This window comes from Stomoxys calcitrans, chromosome 2 (assembly GCF_963082655.1).
Source record: "Stomoxys calcitrans chromosome 2, idStoCalc2.1, whole genome shotgun sequence".
NCBI classification, from domain to species: Eukaryota; Metazoa; Arthropoda; class Insecta; order Diptera; family Muscidae; genus Stomoxys; species Stomoxys calcitrans.
Window position 1 is genome coordinate 17,493,087 of NC_081553.1, and position 18,640 is coordinate 17,511,726.

The 18,640-nt window shown below is 37.9% G+C and overlaps 2 protein-coding genes across 4 annotated transcripts in view; one reads left to right on the forward strand and one right to left on the reverse strand.

The window, feature by feature from the left end:
- The first annotated feature begins 8,585 nt into the window (after window positions 1–8,585).
- On the forward strand, window positions 8,586–10,289 carry LOC106081832 (probable enoyl-CoA hydratase echA8). The gene is made up of 3 exons (XM_013244044.2): window positions 8,586–8,768; window positions 9,102–9,872; window positions 9,938–10,289. Exons 1-3 carry the CDS (start codon window positions 8,672–8,674, stop codon window positions 10,171–10,173), a joined length of 1,104 nt encoding a protein of 367 aa, XP_013099498.2. The 5' UTR covers window positions 8,586–8,671; the 3' UTR covers window positions 10,174–10,289.
- A 4,379-nt stretch (window positions 10,290–14,668) lies between these two features.
- LOC106081838 (acyl-CoA Delta-9 desaturase) overlaps window positions 14,669–18,640 on the reverse strand; it is a 54,508-nt gene continuing 50,536 nt past the window's right edge. For all 3 annotated transcript variants that reach the window (XM_013244055.2, XM_013244053.2, XM_013244052.2), the window contains exon 5: window positions 14,669–16,761. In XM_013244055.2, the coding sequence (XP_013099509.1) occupies window positions 16,443–16,761 (319 nt within the window). In that variant the 3' untranslated portion in view covers window positions 14,669–16,442. The remainder of the gene's footprint in view (window positions 16,762–18,640) is intronic.

Sequence of the window (18,640 nt, forward strand, 5' to 3'; positions counted from 1 at the left end):
GTCACAGACTATCTGGCACCGAGATTGACTGACAGAGGGTTAGCGGTTGCTTCCTTGGAAGAGAGGAGTGGGATGCGCGTGCTATTGTTTTTTAGGAGAATGAAACCTCGGTCTTCACAGATGACAGGTGTACGATTTTTTTAGTGGTGCTTGTCGTTACAATCCTCAAATCCGGCGGCTCATTGATAGACTCCGAAACTAAGCTCATAAAGTGTGTCATTGTTCTCTCGGCAATACTCCTCCAATTTCTTTTCTATTTGTTTCTGCATTGGTACCGGTATTCGGGGAAATAATGTGGAAAACCAATCCAATTTTGTTAAAAATTAGTACACCTTTTGACGAACAGTTATAGTCTGTAAAAAAAGTTATAGTCTGTAAAAAAAAGAGAGAAAAACAAGTTTAACATATTCAGATTTTCGAATCTTTTGAAAAAACGGGGAACTAAATTGATTTATGTTCTTTTGTCATATGCAATTTCACAAAAAAGCGAAGATAGGTCGATTTGACCAATTGGATAACTCTGGAACCAGAAATGTTAGAAAGACCTTGGTAAGACAGAAAGAACCGCCTTCAAGAGACACATTTATAAAAAAAATCCTGGAAAATTGTCTTAACTCGAGATAAATGGTTTTGTCAAATGTTCACAGATTTGGTTTAGGTGATACAAATATTGCTGCGTGAGGAAATATCGGAGGGATCACATATTCCTACACCGTAGGACCATTACTGTTAACTGTGTTGCCACAGCAACCTGCAACTTATTTATTATTTTCATGTTTGCGAATTGTTGTAACAGAGCTAATTCGAAAATACACCCAATACAAACATTGGTGACACCTCACAAAAACCGACCGATGCTACCGATTCAGCTCTGGCAAAAGATCTATGGTTTCCTTTCATCGCAACAGGAAACAAGAGCCCAAACAAGTAAAAACGTGCTAAGTTCCGCCGGGCCGAATCTTATATACTCTCCACCATGGATCTCATTTGTCAAGTTCTTTGAATGAGTTTTTCAAAAAGAAAAACACCAGTCATAGAAAAACACCACCGCCAATATTTCAGGGTAATCGAATAATAATTGCGCCCTCCAGAGGCTCAAAAAGTCGGTTTATATGGCAGCTATATCAGGTTATATACCGATTTAGACCATACTTGAAACATTTTTTGGAAGTCATACCAAAACGACATATGCAAAATTTCAAGCATATTGGATAAGAACTGCGCTCTCCAGAAACCCTAGAAGTCTAATTGGTAAATCGGTTTATATGGCGGTTATATGAGGATATGGACTGACTGTGACAGACCAGACTTGACACAGTTGTAGGAAATCAAAATAAAACAATTCATGCAATATTGCAAATCGGATAAGAATCAAGTCAAGACCCAAGATCAGTTTATATGGCAGCTATATCAGGTTACCAATCGATTTTTATTCCGATAGGAATAGCGTCGTCTATAGGCTCAAAAAGTCTAATCGGGAGATCGATTTATATGGTGGCTATATTAGGTAATGGACTGATTTAGACTATACTTGGCACAGTTGTTGGGAGTCATACTAGAACACTTCATGCACAATTTCAGCCAAATCGGATAAATATTGCGCCCTCTAGAAGCTCTAGAACTCAAGACCCAAGATCGGTTTATATAGCAGCTATATCAGGTTATCAACCGATTTTTGACCAGTGTTTGCACAGTTGTCGGAAGTGATACCAAAACACTACGTGCAAATTTTTCAGCCAAACCGGGTAAGAATTGCGTCCTCCAGAAGCTCAAGAAGTCAAGACCCCAGATCGGTTTATATGGCAGCTATATCAAAACATAGACCAATTTGGCCTATTTACAACCCACCTACACTAAAAGAAGTATTTGAGAAAAATTTCAAGCGCCTAGCTTTACTCCTTCGAAAGATAGCGTGCTTTCGACAGACGAACGAACGGACAGACGGACGGACATGGCTAGATCGACTTAAAATGTCATAACGATCAAGAATATATATACTTTTTGGGGTCCTGGTGCATATTTCGAGGTGTTACAAACGGAATGACGAAATTAGTATACCCCCCATCCGGCGGTTCAAAACTGGTTGCTACGGCATTGATGAGGTGTTAGTAACAACTATCTATGTAGATGACATCAGTAGTCATAGTTGAGAATTTGGTTACTACTTGGTTTGCTGTTTCATAAAAGGGCCTGTTTCAATAAAGTCTACTAACATAGAAAGGCTTTTTTCAAAAGCCATACCCGATTAATAAACGCCTGAGGATACAAATAAATTTTTGCAAACATATTAAACACAAATCATATAGAATTGCAAACGAGTTATTGCGAGTTGAATGGAAACATTCATCATAGAAATTGGCCATAAAGAATCGCATAAACGCTATTCTTTGTTTTGAATTCACATTTCCGATAAGTTCTTTAGCATCATAAACCGCCGCATGACAATAGATCGCTTCATCAATAAACCCCAAGAAAAATCTGCCAAAATGTGTATTTTATTAATAACCAGAACAAAGTAAATAAAACGACGATATGATAAAGAGTCTTCTTCATGTGTGATGGCGCGTTTTCAGTCATAGATGAATTGGTACCAGTTTGTTGGAACCGACTCGAACTTGAACCTCAATTTTTCTGTCCGAGTGAAAAAAAAAACCGTTAAGAACAACTGCAACCAAAAAAAAAAACTTATTCCACTTGCTTTAAACAAATTACCACATACGTTTTTTTATTGTGATGAAAAATATCGCATAAAGCGTAAATCATTAATAATTATTATATAATAATATGCATAAAAACCCAAAGACATCATCATAAGCAATGATTTTGGATGGTGTTGGCAAGGAGCATGACATGGCATTTTTTCGAACAAGAAAAGAATTTCCTCTAGTTATTTTGTGGCCCATACTTAAAATTAATTTGCAAACCGATTTGAACTTGGATTTCATTTCTTGACCTTCAGTCTTAGACCAATTTATAACACAGGTTTTTGGCTAGTTAGTATAGCAGATTCCATTTATTTTCTTTCAGAATTTGTATCCGGTATATTGAAGAGCTCTCTATAAAGTGCATAAACAGGAATATGCAAAGAAGGCATATTTACGAAATAGTTTAATTTGAACGTTAAAAGAAGAACAAAAAAAAACTTATTCAACATAAAAACATCTTGCGAGTCAGCCAATTATCAAAATGCTAATTTTTTTATTTATTATATATGTATATATTTTTTTTGCCATAAAACGTGCACTTAAGTTGTTTCTTTGATGACATGTCAATCAAGATTTTGATTTGATTAAAACTTTTAGCTTTCAATATTGCCATATGTGACGTAGCAAGGCACTTAAATGCCCTGTAGCTGATTTTTACACTCTCCTTCACCGATAAAGAGATTGACAAACTATGTAATTTTGTTTGCATTATCTTAAAATATACTCGTATATTTCTATATAACCATCTATTTATATAAATTTAGATTATCCTTAAACTTTATGGCGATCTACATACCACCGAGGAGACCACCGTTGCGCAGAGGTTAGCATGTCTACCTATGACGCTGAACGCCAGGGTTCGATTCGTCGCGAGAACATCAGAAAAAATTTCAGCGGTGGTTATCCCCTTCTAACGCCAACATTAGAATGGGGTACTGTACCATTTGATATGGCAGCCTTGTAAAAACTTCTTCACAAAGAGGTATCGTACTGCGGCACCCCGTTCAGACTTTGCTATAAAATGGAGGCCCTTTATCATTACCCATACCATAACTCTTAAACTTGTATCGGACAGCACTCATTAATATGTGAGCAGTTTGCCCCTGTTCCTTAATGGAATGTTCATGAGTAGAGATGGGCGAAGGGCAAGATATATTCATCTACAGATAGTGGCAGTTGCCCAACAACAAAATGTTCAGTGCACTATCTGTCAAAATCAGTGATTAGTAAAACTCTGATTTTGAGTATGTTACTAGTCCGCGCCATTTTTCGTGTTTTGTATATGTATCGTTCTTAACTATAATACAAACACACAACCAAAACTCGTTGACAGATAGAAAAAATTTTGCTCAGCTGATTACGGTACACTACCTGGTAATTATGTCATGGTAAATACCCAAAAGGTATTTACCCGGTAAATTGGGTAAATACCCGAGTATTTACCCACTTATACCCAAAAGCTGGGTATTTCTAATTTTGTAGATATCTTGAGTATAAAAACATTTTTCAAAAATTTCTTGATGATTTCGTATTCTTTGTATATAAGCCTGATCTTCTGATCTCATAAAATCGGATTTAAGTTATATATAGCCACTATATAGACCGATCTCTTGAGGCAATAAATTGGTAATTTTTCATCCGATTTCATCAAAATCGGATTATAGGCTAATTACACTATATCGGGAGACCGGTCTATATGACAGCTATATCCAAATATGGTCCGATATGGACCACATTTGACAGGAAGGGGAGGGATCTACCAGAACACACTGTGCCAAATTTCATCGAATTCGGGTAATAATTGGATCTCAATACCATATATCGGAAGATCGGGCGGTCGGTCTAAGGGTAGCTGTATCCAAATATAGTCCGATCTGAACCACACTTCACAGAAATGGGTAGCGATTTTTCAGAAATCACTGTGGCAAATTTTATCGAAATCGGATAAAAAGTGGTCAATTTATTTCCTCAAGACTTTAAGTCTGGAGATCGGACTATATAGCGGCTATATAAAACTAAAGTCCGAATTTATGAGATCAGATCAGATTATGAGATCAGAAGGTCAGGTTTATATACAAACAGGTGGAACTTTGGATACGCACCACCTCGGGTATATATGTAAACCACCTTTCGTCATAATCCGGTGAAAAATGCATAATTTATGCCCCCATAGCAGCTTAATCGAAATATGGTCCGATTTAGACAAAATTCGACACGGATATTGAGAGGTCTAATAATTACAAGTCATTGTTCAATTTTGTGGACCAAAATATTGATGTTTTTGGTAGCCGTATCCAAATATGGACCGATGTAAACCATATACGACACGGATGCCGAAAAGCCTAACATAAGTCACTGTTTCAAATTTCAGCCAAATCGGATTATAACTGTGCTTTTTATGGGACCAAGACTTTAAATCGAGAAATCGGTCTATATGGCAGCTATATCCAAATCTGAACCGATCTGGGCCAAATTGAAGAGGGCTGTCGAAAGACCTAACAAAACCCTCTGTCCCAAATTTCGCAAAATCGGAAAATAAATGCGCCTTTTATGGGTCTAAAACCTTAAATCGAGAGATCGGTCTATACGGCAGCCATATCCAAATCTGGACCGTTCTGTGCCATATTGCAGAAAGATGTCGAGGGGCCTAACTGAACTCACCGTCTCCAATTTTGGCGACATGGGACAATAAATGCGCCTTTTATGGTCCCAAATCGAAAGATCGGTCTATACGGCAGCTATATCTAAATCTGAACCGATCTGGGTCAAATTGAAGTGGGATATCGACTGGCCTAACACAACTATCCCAAATTTCAGCAAAATCGGATAATAAAGGTGGCTTTTATGGGCGTAAGATCCTAAATCGGCGGATCGGTCTATATGGGGGCTATATCAAGATATAATCCGATATAGCCCATGATCGAACTTAACCTGCTTATGGACAAAAAAAGAATCTGTGCAAAGTTTCAGCTCATTATCTCTATTTTTAAAGAGTGTAGCGTGATTTCAACAGACGGACGGACATGGCTAGATTGTATTAGATTTTCACGCTGATCAAGAATATATATACTTTATAGGATCGGAAATGGATATTTGGATGTGTTGCAAACGGAATGACAAAATGAAAATATCCCCATCCTTCGGTGGTGGGTATAAAAATTCGAAATTATCAAAAATTGCTTGGAAAATGTTTTTATACCCAAGATATCTGCAAAATTATAAATACCCAAAAAAAGTAAATATTGGGTATTTACCTTATAAATACCCAAGCGTTGGGAATTTACCCGGTAGAAACCCATCTCTATTCATGGGCAAATTTGCATACATACGACCCAAGGTGGATTTAATAAGGTGGTCTCACGCGAGCAGCTGTTAACAGCCGGCCAGGTTTGACAGTATTAAGATGTTAGATTTTTATTTACTTTCTCTTTGTTGTTGTCTTCTCTCTCGCATATTCTCTGCTCATGTACGCACGCAAAACGACGATCAGCTTGATGGCAAGATAGCGGATTGTACCATATGATTTCTGGTTGTTGTAAAAATGAGACCACCTTTAATTGTTTTGCCAAGCATACGACCGATAAAATAAAAATATTTCGCTAAAACATATCATCTTTTGCCGGCGGGTAGTCCAACTACGAATATAGACTATACCATAACACCCATATAGACTGATATCTTGATAGTGTGACTTGTATATAATATTTGTCATCCGATTTCTTACACATCGTAATATTTGTCCAAAACCCTTTATGAACCAGCAATGTCTGTCCATCTGTCAGAATTCTAAACAAATATTTTTTCTTTTGAAATAATATTCATATTTTTTACTTTTGTTAGCTTTTGTATTTTCATGTAACGGCTGATTTTCAAAAAACAACTGACCTTTACAAAACATCTGTTCGAAGTTGCAAATTTCTGCTGGCAAAAAAAGTACCTGTAGAAACACATACACAAATCAGACATACATACACAAAATCAGAGTTGCACTAATCACTGATTTTGACAGATAGTGCACTCAATATTTTGTTGTTGGGCTACACTCACTACTTGTAAATGAATATATCTTGAATGGTACTAAGTTCTATGAGCAAAATACAAGCGACATGTCGCTGCGCCAAGACAAATTTCGCTTCAATTAATTGTGAAGGTAATTAATTGCTCAAGGAATGGGCAGCAATCAAATCTGCATCAATGCTGTAATCTTTTTTGTGTGTTGTTGTTTGACTTTTGTTTGTTGTTGTTGTTGTAACTACATTTCTAAATAGAGTCATTGTACGAAATTTCAGCCAAAACGGATAAGAATTGCGCCTTCAGGGGCTCAAGAAGTAAAATCGGGGGATCGGTTTATTTGGGAGCTGAATAAAGTTATGGGCGGATTTTTGACAGTTGTTCGGCAGAAGAGTCGAAGTCAGTACTAAGTTCTACTAGCAAAATACAAGCGACATGGCGCTGCACCAACACAAATGGGCAGCAATCAACTCTGTTTCAATGCTGTTATCTTTGTTCTGTGTTGTTGTTAGACTATTGTTTGTATGTTGGTGAAGAATAGAGCCTGTCTGTCAGATTTCGCAATAATTTAATAGGCATTTTCGCTGCGAATGAAGTCAGTACCAGACATAAGGAAGAAATTTAATATTAATTTTTTGTCATTATTCAGGGCTGTGTTTATTTAGCACAATTTAGGCATATATTTAGGCTCACAAGTTTTGAATGACTTGTTTTTGTGGCAAACGAGTTGTTTTGCCCTTATAAATTTAAAAGGAAAAACGAGTCGTTTTTAGAGCTTTTTAAAGGGAAAACGAGTCGTTTGCTCAAAACAGCTTTGGTCTGAACATATTGGGTTGCCCAAAAAGTAATTGCGGATTTTTTAAAAGAAAGTAAATGCATTTTTAATAAAACTTAGAATGAACTTTAATCAAATATACTTTTTTCACTTTTTTTCTAAAACAAGCTTAAAGTAACAGCTGATAACTGACAGAAGAAAGAATGCAATTACAGAGTCACAAGCTGTGAAAAATTTGTCAACGCCGACTATATGAAAAAACCGCAATTACTTTTTGGGCAACCCAATAGTATTAGATTTATCTCGGCACAAGATAACTATGGCGGCAACTTTGAGCTCCATAAATAAGCCATTTGGCGCTGTTAAGATGTCAGATTTTGTTTGTATTCTCTTTGTTGTTATCTTATTTCTCGCATATTCTCTGCTCATGTACGCACACTTATACACACGCGCACACAAATTTGTTTGCGTGTGTTGGCAAAACGACGATCAGATTGATGGTAAGATGGCGGATTGTACCATATGATTTGTGGTTGTTGTACAAATGAGACCACCTTTAATTATTTCGCCATAGGAATTCTGCAAGATGGTCAAACTGCTTAGTCTTCTTATTAGTAAATTGCTCAGATAAAGTTCATACGTGTTTGAAATGCCGTTTTTTACTAGCGATATTATATTTACATAATGCAATTTTTCCATTAAATAAAAAATAGTCCTTCACGAACTTTTTCAACACAATTGAGCGCAATTTCGTAATAATTTACAAATTAGATTTCTTTACGAAGGAACTAAAAGTGGAATTGGTTAAAATGCTGCATTCGACAACTAGCATGAATCTAATCTGTGCCACTTTTACGATATTATGGCTTATGTTATGTTCGTTGTTTTTTTAGATAATAGATTTTAAATTAAATGTTAAATATCATTCAGTAGGACATTCCCTCATTATATATGAGGGACTGACTTTACCTTCCATTTGTGTACCCTGGCAATAGATAAATAGATGGCTCGATTTTATAATCGACCATTCGATTTTTTAAACACATCGATTAGTCAAAAATCGATGCCTAGCATAAACATATGATTGTCAAAAGTCAAAATAGCATATCTATTCTCCCGGTGCGGTGAATCTTTCGGGTTATTGCTTAATTTTGGCTGGAAAAACAGAATTATTATTAAAATGTTACGGCAATTAACAAAACAACTTTGCCGTGTTGCTGATCTTGGCAAGACCACAATACGCAGAACGATTTCCACAACAAATAGTTTAAGAAATGGTGAGCAATTCTCGAAGCTATCTTACATGGTCATCCAACAAATATTATGTATGTGGACATAGGAAAAGGTCCTGCAATGAAGACTTACAATTCCTAAGCTTTAAATAATACGTTCTTGAATTAGTCATTGTTTTCTTTATTTTGTCACTTTATTGATCAGAAAGAGGAACAGGGCTAGTCAGATTTGCATTAGTGACATACATACATATGTTTATGAAATCATCAATAAACTAAGTCCTATATCTATTTTATTTATTAGTTTTTCTCAATTAACATATTTATTTTATTGTGTTTTCCTATTTTCCTTTGGCTCCAATTTTATTTTTGCTGCAGAAAAATCGCAGGAAGAAGAAAAATCAATTATTGTAGACAAGGATAAAAATATAACAATGATTGGCATCAACAGACCCCAGCATCGTAATGCCATCAATGCCCAGACAGCAGCTAAACTATGTGATGCTTTTAGGGATTTTGAAGCAGATGAGACATCACCAATTGCCGTCCTTTATGGTGTGGGTGGATCCTTTTGTTCTGGTTTCGATATTTTAGAAATGGCAACAAATGACGAAGGCAAGGTCTCCATGGAAATGTTAATGATGCCCGAAGGTTCAGTGGGTCCTACAAGGCGACACATACAGAAGCCGGTAGTTTGCGGCATCAATGGTTATTGTGTCGCTAATGGCTTAGAATTAGCGTTAATGTGCGATTTACGTATTATGGAAGAATCAGCGGTATTAGGATTCTTCAATCGACGATTTGGTGTTCCAGTAATAGATGGTGGTACCGTTCGCCTGCCAGCTATGATTGGTTTTGCTCGTGCTCTGGACCTTATACTAACTGGAAGACAAGTTGGTGCTGAAGAAGCCCATGCTATTGGGCTTGTCAATCGCATTGTACCCACTGGAAATTCTTTAATTAAGGCTTTAGAAATGGCCCATGCTTTGGCTAAATTCCCCCAGAGTGCCTTGAATCATGACAGAAATTCCTTATATTCCTCTGTATTTGATGCTGCCAATTTCCAACAAGCCATACAAAATGAAATAATGTATACCTCCAGAGATATAATTGATCAAATGAAGGATGGCATTAAATGGTTCAATCAAAGTAAGAGAAGTGCTCATTATTTGTCTTTTGCAAATAAGAATTTTTTTTATTTTCTGTGAACTTAGCTTTTAAGGAAGATAACTGTGAGTCATGGCTTAAACGTGAAAAATCTATGGCCGATTGGGATGATGAACAAGTGGCAGAAGCTGCAGCCAAAATTGAAGCCGAAAAACAAGCCCAAGACAGAGCCAGAATTGAAACCGAAAAGAAACTGAAGGAAGAGAAGGAAAAGAAAAAAGCAGAAAAGAAGAAAAAACCCGAAGAAAAACCACAAGAATCTGAAATTCCTCCAAAGGAGTAGAGAAAAATGTGTTAATGTTGTAATTGTTAATTTCGAGATCGTGTTGATTTTTTTATTTAAAAACGCTAAAGGAAACTTGATAAGAATACAAACATTTGAACTGATGTTAAAATTTAGACTATTCTGGTTTGTTGTAGCCACATTTTTATGTGGAGGTGGCGATCCTCGCAAGCTCCTGTAGGTGAGCAATCTCGATCCGGTCCAAAGGAACGATCGCCGCGGGAACTTTATGGTCATTGGTTATTTAAAGGCGTCAGGTTGCTATAAGCAACCTGTTGATGAACACCGCACAAATCGGAGCTCAAAGTTAGTTGTGATCCTGTATGATCCGGGCCATATTTTTGTATATGGAGGTGGCCATCTTCGTTAAGGGCCATGAGGGAGCAAGCTAGTTTCAGTTCATACGACCGTTCGCTGCGGGAATATTATGACCGTTGGTTATTTAAAGGCATCAATAACTCGCTCTGTCATATCAGGTATCCTAGGCACTCAGTATTTAAGCAAGAGCCGGTGCCGCCAGGCCTCTCATTGATACTCGCCACTCGATTTCGCTGATTGTCCGCAACTGCAATTGCAGCTATTCCGTATTCGAAGCATTCCACTATAAACAACCTGTTGGCGTGCAAAGTAGCTCCCAGCTGAGTTCGTGGTGAAGATGAACACTGCACAAATCGGAGCTCATAGTTCCAACCCGTGTGATGCTCACAGCCATCTCATGCTGGCTAAACTATTCTATAACACTTGATGGCAGAAAAAATGTGGAACGATCATATTTTTAACTACCCATTTGAGTTGTTGTTGTTGAAACCACATGGTTGCATATGGAGGTTGGAGGTCCCGGTTTATAGGATCGATTGCCGCGTAAACGTGATGGCCATTGGTTACTGAAAGGCGCCCATACTGCTCATAGTCCGCGATTGCAATTGCAGCTATACGAAGAATTCCACTAGCCGTTTTTGTTGTTATCCGGTCCGGGTTGCTGTCTCCGAGGATTAATGAACATTAAGGATAACAAGATGGCATAAACATTCATTGGACAAGTCTTGGCACACCAAAATCTAATGGGTCGATTATGGATTGCAACCCAACTTTAACAGAGTTGCCATCAGACAAATTTGTTATAGAAACTTACATTTTTGTTTTGAAAGGGCATATGTTTTTACAATGTACTTGGTAGCTGAACGTTCAAAACACTCATATTGAATGGAACTGAGAAAAATTTCTAATTTTTTTTTATTAATTTGTTGTTGTTGTACACTGTTATTTTGTTGTTGTAGCAGAGTGTTGTTCACCGAGGCGGCAGCCCTTGCCGATGAAGCATCAACCCGGTACGTACAACCGGCTGCCAATGGATTTAATTAATTTTTATTTAAAATGTTTATCTCCTGGCAACGCAACTATTCATAATCGACACCCAAAGTTTGTTGCTTTAGAGATTTCTGTATTTAAAAGCATTTCAACTTGACCCAACAAAGTCAATTTTCTCTTCCGGATTTCTACATCGACTTCATTCGAAATATGGTTTGGCCCGAAAATTCGAAGTATTTGTCGTAGGCAGCGATTTATGAAAACTTGTACTTTTCGGGTAGTCGCTTGTGTCACGCTCCAAGTTGTACAACCATATAACAAAGTAGATGTCACACTACAATTGAAGATCCTGACTTTTGTATTTTGTGAGATGTCACTGCATCTCCAAACTTTGTTGGGTTTTAGAAAGGCGGTTCTAGCCTTTTTGATACGTACGCGTATGTCTACCTCTGATCTTCCGTCCTTTGTTATTTTGCTGCTAAGATAGCAAAAGTTGTCAACGTCTTCAATGATATGGTCGTTTATAATGAGCGGTGACAGATTTATGTTCCTATCTTCATCAATTTAATCTTTGCTATGTTTATCCTCAGACCTACTTTAGCAGCATTTTCATTCAGTCGTTCCAGTATCGCCTTTGTGTTCGAAGCGATGCGCAGAGACATATATCATCAGCGTAGTCGATATCTCCGAGGAAGTCGTTAATACTCCAGCGTATGCCATAGGGTGCCTCAGCACTGACTGCTTCTGATACGGAGTATAATAAAATTAAAAATAGCGTCGGTGTCAGGATGCAACTCTACTTCATTCCTTTGTCCATCTTGAAAGGTCGTCTTTCCTATTGAAACGGACTGATACTTCATCACTGCTATACAGCTCCCTAATTAGTGTCACGATTTTTTCAGGGATGCCCTTATTCAACAGCGTGCTCCACATTGAACTTCGCCAAACTGTATCAAAAGCACGCTCAAAGTCGATGAATAAAAGGTATAGGTCTGTTGTTGTTGTTATAGCAGTGTGTTGTACACTGAGCCGGCAGCCCTTGCCGATGGTAAACTCCATTGGGTCAATCCGATACGTATAACCGGCTGCCATGGGATTGGGTATAAGTCTGTATTATGATTATTTATGCGCAGGGAGTTAATGTGGTCGGCACAAGAACCTCTTAGCTGAAAACCTGCCTCTTTCTTTCCTCAAAATGCTGTCAAGTGCAGCCGAAATACGCTGCAGAAGAAGACTTGCCATCACTTTATTTATTGCGTTTAGCAATGTAATCCCCTTTCAGTTCTTACACTGGGTGAGGTCACCCTTCTTTGGAATTGTGACCATGATACCCTTTTTACATTCCGTGGGGACAGCAGTTTGAATCTCAGGCCTCCCTGATTATTGAGGTGATCGCTTGAGCCATGGAGTATACCCATACCGCAACAGTTCAGCAGATATATTTTCAGGGCTGATTTACCGTTTTCGAGTGAGGCCAGAACGGCATCAATTTCTTCGCAGGTCCCATCGCGTAGATATATACCTGCGTGGGTTTCTGCGCACAGGGGAATTAAGAAGGTCGGAGCTTACGTCGTCGGTTGCTGGTCCTTCGGAGCTGAAGAAACCGCGCCATCGCTCTAATTGCTGTTCGGGTGTTGTTAATTCTGGTACGTTCTCAACTCGCAGGTTGCTGCATTTTCGGCTTGCTCTACCATCTACCAACATATTCAAATATATTCTCTTATCTCGGCGAACTAGGCCGCCTCGCTGGCCAGCGGAGGCGCGACATTGATTCCTGGCTGTGGTTTTGTTAAATTTGATTTAGCCTGTAGCAGAGCGTTGTGTAGACGTTTCCGGTGTTTGATTTCCTCTATAGTTTCGTTGCTTATCCATGGTTCTTGGGATCGTCGAGCAATGCCTATGATAGAGGTGGCGGTCTCCGTACATGCTGCTGTTATGTCGGGCCATGTATAGGTGTTAATATTGCCTTGTATTCGCGCGCTGTTTCGGAGTCTTTTAGGTTCAAGAGGTAGAACTTTGTGCTTTTTGTTTGAGTACTTTTCACGACAGCTGGGCGTAGGCGTAGGCGTAGAGTGGCCATTAAGAGCATGTGGTCACTATCGATGTCGGCTCCTTGTCTAGTTTTCACATCCATCAGCGAACCCAGAAAGAATTTGTTGATAAGTACGTGTCCGATTTGATTGCGGGTGTTTCCATCTGGCGATTCCCAAGAATATTTGTGTATATTTTTATGGGGTAATTTTGTGACCCCAATAAAGAGCCGGTTTCTTGATCAAAAATCAACCAATCTGTCGCCATTGTCATTCCTGGTATCGCTAAGTCCTTGCATTCCCATGATTGATTGTAGATTATTGTTGTTATTGCCCTCCTTCGCATTAAAATCTCCCATAGCAAGTTTAATGTCTCCTTTTGGTAGTGAGGGTGTCAGTGAATGGAGTTGGAAATAGAATTGATTGATCCTTTGTTATATCGTCATCGGGTTTAGTTGGCGCGCAGCATTGAATAATGGATATTTTGCGGAATTTTGAATTTAATCTTGTCGTCATGATGATAGAAGAGCTCGCTTTGCTTTCGGCGAAGTAAAAGACCGACCCCATTTATTCGGTGCATTTCATTGGCTGAAAAAATTAAGTGGTAGCCACCTTGAAGATCCATAGTTTCGGATTTCGGCTATTGTATTTCACTTAAACTGAGGACGTCTAGGTTTTAGTTTGACATCTGCTTCTGGACTTGGTAGTCTCGATGCCTTTGAGCGGGTTCTGACGTTCCATGTTCCAATCATAAACCGTATTCAGAATCCATAGCTCGTCATCGGGGGGTTGCAGTTCCATTATTTCTTGTTGATGTTTCAGTAATCGTGATTTTTTTTTTCTTGCAAAATCAAATTTTACCCATGAACATTCCACTAAGGAACAGGGGCAAACTTCTCACATCAAGTTTAAGCTCAATGATAAGGGGCCTCTTTCTTATAGCCGAGTTCGAACGGCGTGCCGCAAAGCGATACCTCTTTGGAGAGAAGTTTTACTTGGCATAGTAACTCACAAATGTCGCCAGCATTAGTAGGGGAAAACCACCGCTGAAAATTTTTGATGGTCTCGCGTTATAACTGGTAGCCTCTGCGCTACGGTGGCCTCCCCCTCCTCCTTCTTACCTTTTTAAGATATTATTTAAAAAATAAAACACATAGTTTAGATTTTTAAAGAGCTCTAACAAATTGTATCCAATAGATTTATTAATTTCTTTGTTTTTGTATTTTTGTAATTTTGTATGCAGTAGTAGTAGGTATGTAGGCATGTATGAATGTATTCAGATTTGCCATAAAAGTATAATGCTCTAGCTTAAGTATCCCACATCCTCAAATATAGGTATTTTCTTAAAAACACAAAAGCCCAAATATCGGTGTGAGTAGTAAAGAGAATTGAGGTTGGGGATATATAACAGCAATACACATACATACGCACACACATACACATTAAACATTTATGATTCTCATATATAGTAACATCAGATTTATGTGTTTAAAAAAAAAATTGTTCACCCATCATGTCGGACGAATTGGATGATGTTTCGCATTTGGGTTGGGGGCCATGGGTACGAGTGTTGGTTGGATTGGGAAGGTATGTACTATGATAACAAGTTTCATATAATAATAGTAATTATAATAATTATATAGTAATAATACGAAAATAGCAATCGTTTTTTGTTTTCCTTTTAAACATCTATGAAATGTGATACAAAAATAATATATTTGTAGGAAGATATGGAAGGAGGGGGTGTTACTGGTTAACCAATTCAAAATGTTTACAGGTTCTCTATAAGCTCTGCACTTTTGGGGAGGTGTGGAAAATTTCTAAAGTGGAGGACAATTTTGAAATTAAAAATGTTGGAATATTTTGTTAAGCTTTTTTTTTGTTTTTTGTTTTGTTTTGGTTGTTGAATTCCTAACAATAATAATGGTACATTAATTAAGGATTTTCATTTTTGGTTTCTCGATGCCGTTGAGAGCTGAGAGCTGTTCGCGCTTTGTTCTCTGGAACAACAAGCTCCAAGCTGAACTTAAACTCCTTATGTGATCCACACAGCTCCACATGGGTGTGTGTTTAGTGGGGGGTGGAGGGGGATTTGCTTAATTCTAAACATGGTAGATGGTTGATAGGTTCTTTTCTTCTCCTATTCGTGTATTGGTAGTTGTTTTTTTTGTTTTTGTTTCTTTCATTTTTAATGTAAGTTTTTCTTCTGTTTCTTTGTATATTTTATGTTTTACAATTACAATAAAAAGTTGTTAGTAAGAGTTTGGTTTTCTTATTTTTTGTTTTTACAAGTTGCTTGCTTTCAGATTTGTTTGTTTGTTTGTTTGATTCATGTGCCAGACATAGTTTTACTTGTATAGTTTTTTCTTATATAACAAAAGATAAAAGCATGTTTTTTCTAAACGTAGTTGCTTTCTGCGCTTGTTTGTATGATGTTTTTCGAAACATTTATATATAGCGACAATTTCATTTGGTTTTCTTATGTTTTTGAAGTGGTTAAGAAAAAGTTGTTGCGCTGTTGCTGTTGAAGAATAGGAAAAAGTGTGTTTGCTCGGATGTTCTGGTTGGTGGATGGTTGTTGTTGTTGTTGTTCTTGTTAGTTGGTGAGATCAGTGCTTGCAAGCGTTTTGCTGTTTTGCGTGATGTTTGGTTTTATCCATTTTTCAAGTTGACACTATTGTGTTTTGCACAGCTTCTTCTACATTGTTTGCTTCTTCGTTTGTTGTTTGGCTAATCAAAAGAGAAGTTTTTTTTTTGTGTAATATTCATCGTTATCTTCTAATTTAGGATTTGATTTTAAAAAATTTGTATTCCTGTTTTCTTTTGTTGTTGTTCTTGTTCATCAGTTTTTGTTTGTGGTTTAGGAGCACACTTTCCCTTCGTTTATCCCTGATTTTTAATATGGACGTCTAGTGATGAAACAGCTACGACTTATTCATCTTTCCTATTGATAATAATGGCATTATCAATTTCGTCCTTGGGCTGATCTTTATCGCCCCAACCCCAGGTGGCGTGTGTGCCATCACCAGTGCGCTTGACACGTTTCTTGATAATATCGGCCGAGACGGTCTTTAGGTCATAGGCCCAGCCAACTTTAGCAAAGAAATCAATGAAGCCTGTAGTAAAGTTCATTGAATAATCACCAAATTCAGCGGTCTTGTAATCCCAGGGGAAGACATGATGGTAGTTATGCCATCCTTCACCGAAAGCCAAAATGGCAACGGAAACATTTTCAGCGGGGTTAATGTATCTGAAAAGAAAAACGAAAAAAAAATGATTATTGCTAAGCAGAAAAAAGGAAAAAATTCATTTCGCCATGCCACTGGCAACGTTCGACCGTACCGAAGTAGTAGAATCCACCACTGTGGATTCTACTAGAAATTTAGACAAATCAATTTACACAAAAAAATCGGTTTCAATTACGAAATTAATTGAACTAATTAATTTTTTAATTAAAACTGCTTTAATCACGAAAATGATTATATCAATCACCGCTTGTGAAAAAATTTAATACACAGATGTTTAGCTCCTGTAACATGAACTTGGGGTGCGTCGTTTCGGAACAGGTCCGTGGGCATTCGTATAAAAAAAATTTTTCGCGAGCGGTGTTGTGCCCTGAGAGTCAGTCTTTGCCCAATGAAGGACTCCACCGGGTCAAACGGTAGGTAGAACCGGCAGCCAGGGTATTTCTATAAATTTGTCGAAATGTGTGATGTATGGGTTTCATGTGCGCCCCATATTGGCATGGTTGTTGGAGCCACATATTTGCATGTGGTGTTAGCGATCTTAGTCCAGCTCCTATAGATGAGCAAGCTCGTTCACTGGTTATTTAAAGGTGCCAATAGCTCGTGCGTTTTGGCACCCCTCTAAACCTTTTTGTTGAATATCGTTCATCAAAATCGGATGAAAAATGGGGTACTGGAACTCGCTGTGTCAAATTTCATAGAAATAGGATGAAAAATGGTCCTATATCCAAATATGGTCCAATCTGGAACACATTTGACAGGAATGGGTAGGGGTCTACCAGAACACACTGTGTCATCGAATTCGGGTAATAAATGGATCTTTTATGGTCTCAAAATCCTATATTGGGAGATCGGGTGGTCGGTTTATAGGGCAGTTATATCCAAATGTAGTCCGACCTGAACCGCACTTCACAGAAATGAATAGGGGTCTACCAGAACTCAATGTGCCAAATTTCATCGAAATCGGATGAAAAATTACAAATTTATTGCCTCAAGACTTTAAGTCTGGAGATCGGTCTATATAGCGGCTATATATAACTAAAATTCAATATTATGAGATCAGAAGATCAGGTTTATATAGAAAGAATACGAAATCATCAAAAATGGTTTGGAAAACTTTTTTATACCCATGATATCTACAAAATTATAAATACCCAGCTTTTGGGTATAAATGGGTAAATACCCGGGTATTTACCCAATTTACTGGGTAAATAACTTTTGGGTATTTACCTTAATTGAACCAGCGTATTTCTGGGTTTTCTAGATAGGTCTTTCTAATTATCTGCTATTTATGGTGGACGTTTACCAGGACTTTATTCGGCTGATACGATGAAGTCGCATTAAGAACAGTATACTGATGAGGTCGCATTAAGTACAGTATACCCTTCTGTATGAGGTGGATCGGTAATTTGTTGTCGGATTGCATTCCTAAACATACAGATACTCCTCCTGAGTTGAAAATTCCGTTGATTTTCCTGGTATCAGTTTAGGAGTTACTTTGTCATTTCAAGGTCCATTGAATCCTCTTTAATAGAGGTTGTGGATAGTATGGCTGACAAGTTCATAGGAGATTTTCAAGCTGCGGGGTCTGCTGGGTTATCAAAGTTTTTCCCCTTCGCCAAGACAGAACATTCATCCGCGCATGATATTAGCTCCACTCCAGTTGGTGGTGGAGAGAGCTTGAAGAGGCAGAGATTAAACAGAAGTGGGGAGACAACAACCTTGGGGAAATCCTTGTTTTACTTTGCGGGGCTTCAACTTCGCGTTTCTTAGCTCTGTGCCGGCGACGGCACATGTAGTTAACAATTAAGGCAAATCTTGATTATGTCATAAAAAGGGTGGTGTGACTGTGTTATCCTTTTTAAAGATCAAGCCTTTTTAAAG